The following is a 12,508-nucleotide window of genomic DNA, read 5'->3' on the forward strand; positions in this document are numbered from 1 at the left end:
TTAATAAAACAATATTCACCCGCTTACTTCATTTTGAAAACTCTTCGGCATTTCTTATTCGATAACTTTTGTTACGAAGCTACTATAGCTATTAAGCGAATAACTATTGTTTTTTGAACAATATTGCTGCTTCTCATTCTTCGTGTACGTGTGTAAACAAAACTACGTAACCCCGGGTAAAATTGAAATCGAAGAAAGCTGTTCCTCGAATTGAAATTAAGATATAATAGAATTTGTACAACTTACAATTTATATATATATTCTATTAGGTTGTTCGGTAAGTCATTTCGTTTTTTTTTGGTGAAAATGAAACACGATTTTTTTAGAGTGTATAATCATTTTATTAAATTATATATTCTCCATTTTGGAAAACGAAATGACTTTCCGAACAACCCAATATTATATCTTAATCTCTATTCGAGGCATAGTTTTTTTCGATTTCGGTTCTGCCCGAGGCTATGTATATATATATGTATTTTGCAGTGTACTATTTTACAATTCTGTAATGCAAAGGTTAACAAGAGAAAAATGGGCGTTAGAAGCACATACAAATCCTCAAGATTGTGTTTCGACCCTCTATCCTTTGAATTTACCACAGATACATTTTTGGCCAGAGTCAGCAATGATTGTATGCCGTAGACATGTAGTTTTATTTAACACCTCCCAGACTCTCACAAATTATATCTCTAACCGCATGATAACCGGCTCTAACATTCCGAAATATTTTGCTTACAATTAGACTTTTAGAAAATATTTTTCCTTTTTCTTCTTGTTACGTACGTAATTACATACTTTTTCCTTCCCTTCTGATTTTCGTTACAACGAGGTAAAAAATGTCGAAACACCGCCTTGAGGATTTGTATGTTTGAAAAATATAAAAATTGACATAGATACCTGTGTCAAGCATCGTTCCTTATTTTGGATTTACATTCCACAAACGTTGATCAGTGAATTTTAAATAAGAATTATCTGTCGAATTGAAGTATAAAAGAAGTTATCAATTCAAGGATTAAATTATTATTCGTCAATGTATTTTTTGCTTCGCTTTCAGGGCTGACGCTCTTAATGTACCCTCTGTTTCTGGCAGAGTGTGAGAGAGAAAGAATTCGATTCGATTTAGAGTAAGCGTGCGCGATAAAAGCAGATTCAAAAATAAAACGAATAATTTCCATTAACGTCTCTCTCTCTCTCTCTCTCTCTCTCTCTCTCTGCGATCCTTTTAAATTTGGTCTCTACGCTTTTTGAATTTTAACGAAGGCCAACGACTGTATAGCAGATAGAACGATTCGAGTGGTATATACAGTACTTTTGACAGTGTAAGACGTGAAATGTACAGGTTTTCAAAAACTATGAAGAATCAATACTGGTCACGTTTTGATTCTCGAAATTAAAAGAAGCACATTCCGTTTTCATCTCGTAGTGTCTTTAAGATTACGCTGTATTTATTCCACATAGAATACTGTCGATACAAGAAAGGGTCGAATAAGGCATCAAAATAAGAAGGGAAGCGATTTTTCGCCCTTTGAGGGAGTTTTCTACTTAGTTGAGTAAAAAGAATCTTAATTTTTCTTGGTCGCATTTCCTTAAAGTATATATATTTAAGAATGTGTAGCTTAGATTTTATTCAAAAATTCGTGAACTGAATTAATAAGTTTGGAATGCCGATACTACCTACTTGCCAGCTTGTTATTTGAAATGTTTTTAATATTTGCTTTTTTCTCGAAGGCATGGTAGGTGAATTTTAATTAGGGAATTGCAATTTTGCAATGTCTGAAAAAGTATCGCAAAAGCGTTAGGGTTAACACTTTGGCAGCGATCTGTCACCAGGTTTCCCGAAGAGCACGAGCAACTCTTCACAGGTGGTCGTGCAAGACGACCAAGCGTGGGAGTGCGTGAGAGCGAAAGGAAATGCGTGTGGTCTGGAGAAAATGAAGAGTGTTTGGAAAAGACGAACGATTGAGATGGGCGTATGCGACCAGATGTCTAAAGTGTGAGAGAGATCGAGGATTAGAACGAAATGGAATGAATGCGTGCGAGGATGTAAGGTGCGAGAGAAGAGTGTTTAGGGCGGCAGCCATTGTTGGAGAATTGTCGAAGCGTGTCGTGTAAAATAAGAATAGCGTAGTCAGCGTAGTTATTAATTGTGAGCTTCGTTAATGTTTCGTTCCTGCTACCACCTCATTCGATACACGTATATCCTAGAACTTTGTTCACCCTTATTTTATAACCATCGTCTAACTAAAACGGATACCATACGGATACTTCTGAAAGCCACACATTTACGACGTGTACGCGAGATACGTGTATTGAACGAGGTGGTAGCAGGAACGAAACATCAACAAAGCACACAATTAATAACTACGCTGACTATTCTTCTTTTACGCGACACGCTTCGACAATTCTCCAACAATGGCTGCCGCCTTAAAGACTCTTCTCTCGCACCTTATATCCTCACGCGCATTCATTCCCTTTCGTTCTAATTCTTAATCTCTCTCGCTCCGCGTACAAAAGATGCAAGAGATTGTAAAAGTGTGTAGGTTGGGCTTAGCGTGATTCGAAGGCGTTGAAGTGGCCTCGAGTGGCTTGAAATCCGTGGCCTCTACCGCAATCGAGAACTTATGAGAATAGGGGCTGATGGAAAGCCTACTTGTGGCGAGTGCGGGAAGTGTCGCGACGAAGGATTAACATTTAGCCGTCTTTGTTAACAGCGATGCACGATGGACCAGACACGGTTCCGTGAAATATTACCAAAGAAGAATTTTCTACGACAACAAGTTTTATTCTTCGAATGCTTTTATCAAGCACGATTACAAAACCAAGCAACAAGAATCTCGTCCTTACATCGTGTAGCCTTAGAACGACGGATATCAATAATTCATAGGTACATATTTAACAAACGATATACATAGTACTTGTATCTAACGATGATAATCAATACTCGATAATCTTCTCCGTCACTATTCTCAGCTCGTTATTTTCCTCATTTTAATAGCGCTAATGCTATACAGTACATTCGTTTACTATAATTATCGTTATTACGTAATCATATCGTCATCCTTATTCGTCCTTAACCTACGTCGCTAACGTTTCTGAATTACAGAATGTTTAAGCTACTTTTAATTACGTTGCGCGTTCAAATGTGTCGAGTGGTCAGAGATCGGGACGCGGGTGTCGATTGAAATGAACTTTGTCCGTTAAAGTTGAATCGTGGACGAAATGATAAGAAGATGGAATTCAACAGCCCTGGAAGCGGCAGATTTCCAATTCCGTTTAGCCCTTTCGAGTTACCCACACGCAAAATAAAAGTACACTTTCTCGCGTTGCTTCCAGAGTGACGAATTCATCCGAGATACGATATTGCTTTTTTTTTTAACGAGTCGATGGAATCATTCAAAGGAGCAGATTTCGCGATAACTGATCGTTTGGTTGTTCTTCAATTTATTGTCATTATGCGATTTAAGCTTCTTACGCGTTCACTTGGCACAGTGTAGTACAAAGTAAAAGAAACGGAATGGAAAATGTACATTGAATTCATTGAGAGATTGGTACGCATGTTTCCCGGGATTACAGCGAAATGAACATTTTTAAGTTAAAGTACGGAATAATACTATATCATTAACACCGATTATATATATATACAACGCGCTTCGAATTTCATTTCTTGCCTTCCTCCTTAAGATAATAACGTTTTCATTTTACCTCGACAATGTTCAACACTTTTAACGAGCTTCGATCGATCTACTTAATTCCTCGGCATTTCGTGTAATATTATTTGAATTAGGGGCCCCCAAGTCTTTATAGAAATACTTTCTCCGATTCGCGACAAATCTACCGTTATTTTCGTCATCGCTGGATCACTTTCTCGCAATGAAAAATATGTTTCGTCGATTTTCAGTCAATACGACGCGGAGACTTCGTTTACAAAACATTCGCATACGAGCGGGGAAACGATACATTTGAAAGCTAAAAGACGATTCTCGATCGTAGAAGATTTCCTCGTTTTTGGTCTCTAGCTATCAGAACATGGGAGCTGCTAATTGAAATTGTTCGAGTCTCGATAAACGAATATTCGAAGAATTCGCAATGATTTGACACTAAAATTCTTTCGAGTCTTTAGAAACACCCGCATAACGATCGTCTTCGATGTGTGTTCGATTTTGTTGAAATATCGATCGACACACGGGAGGGATTGGGGCTTGGAGATTGGTGGATGGGCCCAGCTGCGTCCTCTTCGAAGGTTTCTTTTATTTTGTATAAGTGTAAAAGTGTGCTTCGAGAAACGATTCGAATTTTCATCGGTGTTGCTCTCTTTCTGGGTAGACTTAGTCCCGAAAAAATGTAGCCCCGGTCGAAGATCACTGCAACCCGATTAAGATTATAATCAATTTATCGTTCGCAGCGTTGCAATCTTATCCTACGTTATATAGTTCAACCAGACCCGTTGGTGGTTACATATTGCGCGAACGAAAATATTACAAATACTAATCGATCTTCATCTTCGAACTAACCGAGCGGTATAAGTTATTAGTTAACGATTTATCAGTACATACTCGTTCGAACGACTTGTTGCGGTCTCGTGTTCGAAGTCTCCAGTGGACGATTAAAACGATGTATTTTCATCAGATTTCGAAATATTTCTTAAAATTTTACGCAAGATTCTTACCAAATGTTTGTCCGGTACTCAAGATCGCAACAATTATCCATGGAAACGCGACACGAAGATCTATCCGTTTACGAAGTAACACGAAACCCGCATCGGTTAGATCGTTCGTACATATTTCGCGAAAATAACGTAAACGAGTGTGAATAATTTTGTATCGTTCGTTGTCACTGATAAATCGAATAATGCTTAGCTCGTATATTTCCACTGTCGATCATCGTCGCGTTGCGACAAGTTCTAAACAATATCGTGGGACCCTTTCGTGCAACGTGCGATCCCAGTTTCTCGAAATAGTAAAAAAAGTCCAATCGCTTCGTAGCATCTGACTTACGTTACGCTTCGCTATTTACAATTTATTTACAGCTTAAAATTAATCACTTCTTCTATTCGGCTAATTTGTAACTAGATACCGCGCGTTTGTTTTCCCTATACGAGAATCTTTAACCGTTTCTTTTGCAGCACTGGACAAATACCTTAATCGTTTCTCTTCACCGGCAACAATAATTAAATGTCTGCGACGGGTTAACAACTGATTAAAATGTCAGAGTGACAATAGCCGATCATCGATTCGAAATGATCCACCGTTGTCAAAGTGAGACTTTAAGGTTCATCGTTGCGGGATCGAGCTAACGATCCGACAGCTGTTTTCGTACACTAACGAGTAATTATGGCGTTAACGCGTAAATTAGTAACTGACTCTATCATAGAAAATGTGTGCGTTCTTTCCTATCAATCTAGTGCAAAGTAAATTTCTTATTCCGTTCGTTTCCCTTCCTTCGGTTGAATTTCGGCCTCTGAAAACTCGGCCGAAGTCTAACAAGAAGAACGCGAGACATTCGTTGCACCGATCTACACGAGGCTTTGCATACTTGTAAATACGTACACACATACGTACATATATACATTTACGTACCCTGATATATCACGTATAGCATTGTAACAGCAGATACTCGATAGTTTTCCAATTATTTATAGTTAATGTTTCATCGTTCTGCGTAATTACAATGTAGTTATAATATTCTTCAAATCGAGTGGTGGCTTAAATGTAAGGTGTCCCGATCCCGAGAATTTTTTTAATGTATTCTTTCCTTTTCATTTATTCCAATTAACTAGATCTCGATTAAAATAATTTTATTTTTTACATAAAACACGATACTTGTTGTATACGCAAGAAACATTCGAAACTTATCGATTAGAAAATTGAAGAAAAAATTAAAAAATACAAAATGATGCCTGAATACAAAATAAAATATTGTCATTTGTTACATCGTATCGAATAAATATAGATATAAATAAAAACACGATTTGTGTACAACTACGGTACTTACTTTTGCATACATATATATATATATTCAACGACGAGTACCGTATTTTATGTAAAAAGTAAAATTATTTTAATCGAGATCCAATCAATTCGAATAAATGAGAAGAAAAAATAGATCAAAAGATGTTTGGAATCGAACACTCGGCTCGACTTGAAAACTATTACAACTATTCTGTAATTGTACACAACGATGAATCTTTAACTGTAAACAATTAGAAAACTATCGAGTACGTGCTCTTGTAATGCTATACGTAATAAATCGGGGCAAGTGAATGCATTTACGTACAAGTTTGCAAGGCCTCGTCTAGATCGTTGCAACGAAGGTCTTGCGTTCTCATTGCAAGGTCAACGATGCAGCTCCCGTTGCACTTTAGTACCTATTTCGGCAACGCTTCGGCGTTCACTGGACGATTTTTCGATCAGGTATCAAATACGTTTATCCGTCGTGAAATACAACGTGCCCTGAGATCGATCACCGATCGATCAATGATCAATCCACCGTCTCGAAAGGTCTCTTTCGGTCGATTTGCAATTCGAGCATCGAATCGACGTCAAAATGGTAAATCAAAAGCAGATCGCGTAAGCGTGCACACTAGATCGTTTCTTTATTATTTAGTTTACTGGTTGACGAAGAATCACGGAGCTTACCAATTACGACGATACAAAAACGTCTCTCACACTAATCGACGCTTTCTAATGGCAGTATTTACGGAACCAATACATTTCGTCCTATGAATGTATAATATTTACAATCCAACGTAAGGTAAAGTATCGTACCTTGGATGCGTTAAAACTACGATTTTTAGCTATAAGTATGCCCGTGGACGTCGAAGAATTAGAGAATCCCTCGAGTCGAGTCGAGTCGAGTCGAGTCGTATTAAAAATGATTCAAACAAGGTGTCGACGCTTTAAAAGTATTCACTTACTTTAAAAGTGAGTTTCCCGAAACTGCAGATCAATGGTGGTCGTTGAATGTTCGTTCGCGACATCTTTGCGTTAATTTTACCAAAGAATCGCAGATTCTCCGACGAGACGTAACCAACGAACGTTAAACGCGATGGTACAGGTTTGTTTACACATGACTCGTTATTACAGAAAGAAACGAACGAACCTCGAAACGAAATCGTAACCAACTCACAGTAACATCAACCACGTACTACGGCATTGAACAACAATGTCAACGGTTGTTCAATCAGCTACATCTATCAGCTTTAGAATTCGTATGCTTTACTTGTTCTTACAGTACTATCGGTTATTATTATTGTAATGTCTCACGTGTTTCGATTGTTGTTACAAAATACAATATTTTCACAGAGGCGAAGTATAACGTGTCCGTTATGAAGTTTCTCTCGAGATTAGGTGTAAAGCTTCATTTCAAAATAACGAATTATTGTTAAAATTGAATCGATGGATACCATTCGAGATTCATTCCAATAATATCGAAGAATCAAAATAGTCGATAGACTATTGACATTTACGACGAGTTCGGAGCGCTTTAAAACGAGTATTCTGCTAAAATTAATCCTCGGTTTAACGTTATCACTTGGCAGGTGAAAGAGATACGTCTGGTCCAATTTATTCGTAAATTTTCTTTCTTTCGTATTCTAAACTTACGAATGACATATAAATACTATTTCTACCCGATTATTATCCGTTATAAACGTTAGAAATTACAGCGACGTGGAAGATCGAGTATTACTTAAAAAAATTACATTATTATTACGAAGCAGTGGATACCGTTTCAACGATTGAACGTCCTTCCTGAAATAGTCCACGCGTACCGAGCAAAAACTGATTCTTCTTCTCCTTGAGTTTGAGTTTGAGTTTCCTCTTAGAATTTTCAAAATCGTAACGCGAAACTGAGAAACCGATCGTCGCGATGAAATGAAAAAAAAAAAAAAAAAAAAAAAAAACGGTTACGTTCTCCGTATCGTTTACGAATTCGAAAGTGAAACTATGAAAAGTGATCGCGCTGTAACATTTCAATCGTCGCGGATATTTTCGTTCGCTCGTTTGCAAAAGGACCTAACTTGGACTAGCTTTATTCGTAACCTTTGAGCGTACAGCTGAAACGGTCGCTGTACGATCATCGTGTGGAAAACTCACGTTTCTCGAATGTACAAATAATAATTTCCCCGGATAACGATAAAGGAGAGAAAACGGTAATCTCGAGTGACAATTTCGTTGCATGTACCGCTGGAACCATTATCCTTCTCTCCTCTGTTTCGCTTAAAGATACATTCGTACAAATGGGTACGTTACTAAATGTTTAAAACTAATCGATTATACATTAAGTTACACACTAAATTCGTGTCGTATAACGAACTATCTACGATCGTGATGCCTAGAATAATTTCTCTGAACGTGTCTGGTAAACGAGATATATAAAACACGCGATCGTACGACATGTTCATTCGTGAACGTTCATTTGAACTCTTGGGCCAGAGTCGAACAATCGGTTTTCACGGTGATTAACGGTTTAACCTTTACCTTCTCGCCTCTTCGATTCCTTCGAGCGTCCCGGAAACTCGACGAAATTCGGCAACGATTTAACAAAATTATTATCAGAGTAGTACCTTCAATTGGCTTCTCGTTTTAAGATAACCCGATTAAGTAGTGGCAGTCGTATTACGATTTACTTGAGCATACTATATAGGTATAAGTTTCTTCAAAATTGTTGCAACTTGTCGACGCACGCGTCGATCGTTTTCTTCTCAGCGTGTCGACAACACTTGAACGAAGCCAGGAACGAAAGACTTCGTATCGTGCGTTTTCATGAATCGATGGTAACGAAACGAAGGAAGATTCCAAGGAACGTGGTTACTGTCTATGGCACCGACGATTGTTCACCGTTTGCTACATCGAAACGAAGTTTCAGGGTTACCGACAGGCTTTCGGCTCGTTTTCTCGCCCGAAAAAGGTTTCACTCGCGACTTGGGAACCAACGTCAGATATCGCCGTCAACGTGAAAAAAAGAAAAGGATCGGAAAGGCAATTTTACAATTGGCGTTTCCTTGTATCTTCCTCGCATGATTCTCTTTACCCCGCTTTCCTTCCTGTGGCTTGGCGTACGTTGTATATTTTACAATTGTTTTAGAAAATGGAGCCCTTTTACCGTTACTTCGTTATCGAACGTTGATGGAAATTGAAAGTTCCCGAGACTATAGGGCGGGGTTCCGTGGTCGGTACCAAGTCACTTCCGGGCATTGGTCCTTAGTCTTTATCTACGGTGCAGGGCTCGGGCAGAGACTATTGCGGCGGGCAGTTTACTACCGTTGTGGTTGCGAAATCGCTGAATTTTTTATCAATCGGGACCCGGTCGTCATAGAGAGTCGGAGCCTGTAAGATAATCCCAGCTGTGCCAACCAGGACCGCCAGAGTAAAGATCCAAAGGAACAGTCTGTCTAAGACCATCGCCACGTACTTCCAGTCCTCTTTCACCTTTTCACAAAGTAGTAACATGTTAAATGTCAAATCATTGAACGCATCGGTATACAAATTTAGAAACATAGAATTTCGTTCGAATACAGAGATGTAATACGAAACAAGTGTCGAAATTAACTTTCGCATAGAAATATAGAAATTGATTTACAATCGGTATATAATTTACGATTGTTCTTCGTATCTCTTTGGATACATTTACATACGTGCACGTATGGATGTTCTTGTACATATGAAAACGAATGATCGATGAATTTATGTATTATTGAAATGATAATTAAACGCGTTTATCAGGTTTCAAAAACTCGTTTCGTGTAACAACTTGCAGATAGTTTCCAAACGAGGGAAAGAATGTTTAAATATGTAGAGGGTCGAAGAGAAGGAATTTTACGAAAATTTATATATATTTATTGTCACGAGTTTACTATTATATAGTTTGTACAGTTTAGGTGAGCGAGTAAGTTAAACTTCGTTTGATAATAATATTCATGGGTCTTGCGCCTTCTGTACGGTAACAATTGGATTTTCTAACGCGACGAAGATTTATCATTGTTATTTTTTCTATAAAACTTTTTCTATACCGAGTTTCAGTGCATAACCGATCGTTAGATACCAAAAACCAATGATCCTTTCAGGATCGAAGTTCCATGTAAAAACTATTCATTTTACACTTTCAATTGATCCGTCTTTGAAATTTCTTAATCTTTATTGTAACGTATACGAAGCGAGTCGCGAGAAACACGACCCTGAAAAAATATTAAAAATCGTCTCGAATCTTTCACTATTTGGAAAGACGTGTGCAAAGGAGAGAAACGTCAATAAGACCATTTTGTACCCGATTTCAAAGACATCGTGTTTGTTTTTTTTTTTAATTTTCTCGATACAGCACCAAACAAGGGAGATATTTCGTGGTCCTGTTTCTCGTGATTCATCCTGCGTACGTATATCTTCCACCAAAGTGATTAAGAAAAAACGTAAAATGCAAAATATTTGTACGAAAGTCTCAAGGTTTCTAAACAAAAATTACCTTAGTCGAGTCTTCGAGCATTTTCGTGTGCTCCGCGATAAAACGTACACAGATGCAAGATTTGTGAATTTCGGGGGGGCAGCGCGAGTGCGAAAAAGGTGGAGGACTTCGTAGAACTGGACTTTTAACTTCTTCGATCCCTGCCTCTCCAGAAACGGAGAGATTCTCGCACTCGGTGTGAAGAGGAAGTGGTGGTAACGTTGGTCCATGAATTAAGCAACTTCCACCGAATCGTGCACCATCCGTGAGACTGAATTGCGAACAAAATAATGTAGTTCCGAGTAGAAAGTTTTCGTACGATGTTCGTGGTCTCGAAGAATGTGTAATATACGCATTCTGATCTCTCGAGATATAAAATTGTGTTTCAGTGAAATATATCGTATTAAATGAAATTACACTACGGATTAAACGTACGACGTCTATCTACTGTGCGCATTTTCTTTATTACCGACACGCATAATGAAATTAAACCTACAACAGTCAGTCTATGTGTTTACGTCGAATGTGACCACTCGTTTTGTTCAATTGGCGTCCCTAACACGCGAAATGTAACTTTTGAAATATATTTCTCATTGTATTTGCTATCACTTGGGTAGACAAGCGGTTTGTATTTTATGTAAAATTTGTGAAAATCGTATTGTTTCGTTTGTAAATAAGAACCGAAGTTAATGCACAATTTCGATGCGACGAACCATAAGAAGAAAGAAGTTAACGAATAAAACACGGTTTTAACAAAAATTAAAACAATATCATATATCGGTGTACCAACTTTATTCGTAATTACATTTTATAATAAATAGAAAATAGAAATGGTTCGAGTTAAAGAAAAATCAATCGGAAAATTTCTGATGAAAATAGAAACGAATGCAAAGTTTGATGATTACCGAGAATAGTCCTCTGGTAGCCACAGGTGACAATATTGTTCGACTGGGTAACTTCTTTCTAGCAAATATCTTTCAAAAGTAATATTCTTCGAAGCTTTGCACGTCTGTTTATACTCGAAAATTATACGCAAATATGTATGTGTGTGTGTGTCTGTGTACGTATACAACATATGCTTATTGCGGTGTATGCAATACATATATACTATTGCTTCGTGTAATGTTTGAAAATTTGGATCGTCATCAATACGAGTTATCAATATGAAAAGCACGGGTGGGGAAGTTTTTGTCACAATTGGTGGAACTCAAAGAGGCTGCTAGAAGAGGACAATAAATGGGACACAACACAAACAGTGATGGGGATAATATCTGATCGCGAATCTGAGCAACAAATTTATAGTGAAGGTTTATTAGGAGCTTGCCTTCAAGTTTATCGACCGTCTTTTTCTCGAAGAAGATAGACGACCAAACCCGAGGTAAACCTCGATAAATCGCCACATGTACGGGGCTGCTTACCGTAAGAAATCAAAATATATTGTACCATTAGAATACATTGAATAAATGTTCAATTTTTTTTTTCAGAGTAAAAACTGTGTTACCCGTCGTACTAAATACTGTAACTATTGCAACAATTTATACAGTATTCCAAGTATGAAGTGACACGTTTTATCCTGCATTATTAAAAATCTAACCATACGTTCAATAATGTAAATTAAGAAAGAAAAGGATTTCCTAGAATTGTTCAGATTTATCATTTGTAACCTGTACCTGGAAGGTGAGAGGTCTTCTTTCGATGGAGCACGACTATGAAATCGTTTGGGTGTTAGGTGCTCTTCACTATCCTCCTGAGTGGATGAATGATAAGGATAATAGCAAGCCTTCTCTTTTCCCCTCACAGTCCTCATTAATACTCTGCTAGAAGTATATCTGTGTATCGAAAATTTTTAGGATCAGCGATAGGACAAGAAAGTGTTATTTATCAAAATTCTACTTGTCCAGTGACTATTTATATATATATATATATATATATATATATATATATATATATATAACGTTATATTGTAATATATTACAATAATAATATTGAGTTACTAAAGAATAAAAGAAATACGTATACGATTATGTCATAGAAAATAAATATATTATATACAATAGAGAGATGCACATTACTGAAA

The 12,508-nt window shown here is 37.4% G+C and overlaps 1 protein-coding gene across 1 annotated transcript in view; it reads right to left on the minus strand.

The window, feature by feature from the left end:
- Positions 1 to 6,040: 6,040 nt before the first annotated feature.
- Positions 6,041 to 12,508, minus strand: part of Nachralpha4 (nicotinic acetylcholine receptor alpha4) — a 387,449-nt gene continuing 380,981 nt past the window's right edge. The window contains exons 10-12 of the mRNA XM_076314742.1: positions 12,102 to 12,260; positions 10,453 to 10,702; positions 6,041 to 9,425 (exon numbers count right to left, since the gene is read on the minus strand). Of these exons, the coding sequence (XP_076170857.1) occupies positions 9,234 to 9,425; positions 10,453 to 10,702; positions 12,102 to 12,260 (601 nt within the window). The 3' untranslated portion in view covers positions 6,041 to 9,233. The remainder of the gene's footprint in view (positions 9,426 to 10,452; positions 10,703 to 12,101; positions 12,261 to 12,508) is intronic.

Source organism: Ptiloglossa arizonensis, chromosome 6, assembly GCF_051014685.1.
Source record: "Ptiloglossa arizonensis isolate GNS036 chromosome 6, iyPtiAriz1_principal, whole genome shotgun sequence".
Classification (NCBI taxonomy): domain Eukaryota; kingdom Metazoa; phylum Arthropoda; class Insecta; order Hymenoptera; family Colletidae; genus Ptiloglossa; species Ptiloglossa arizonensis.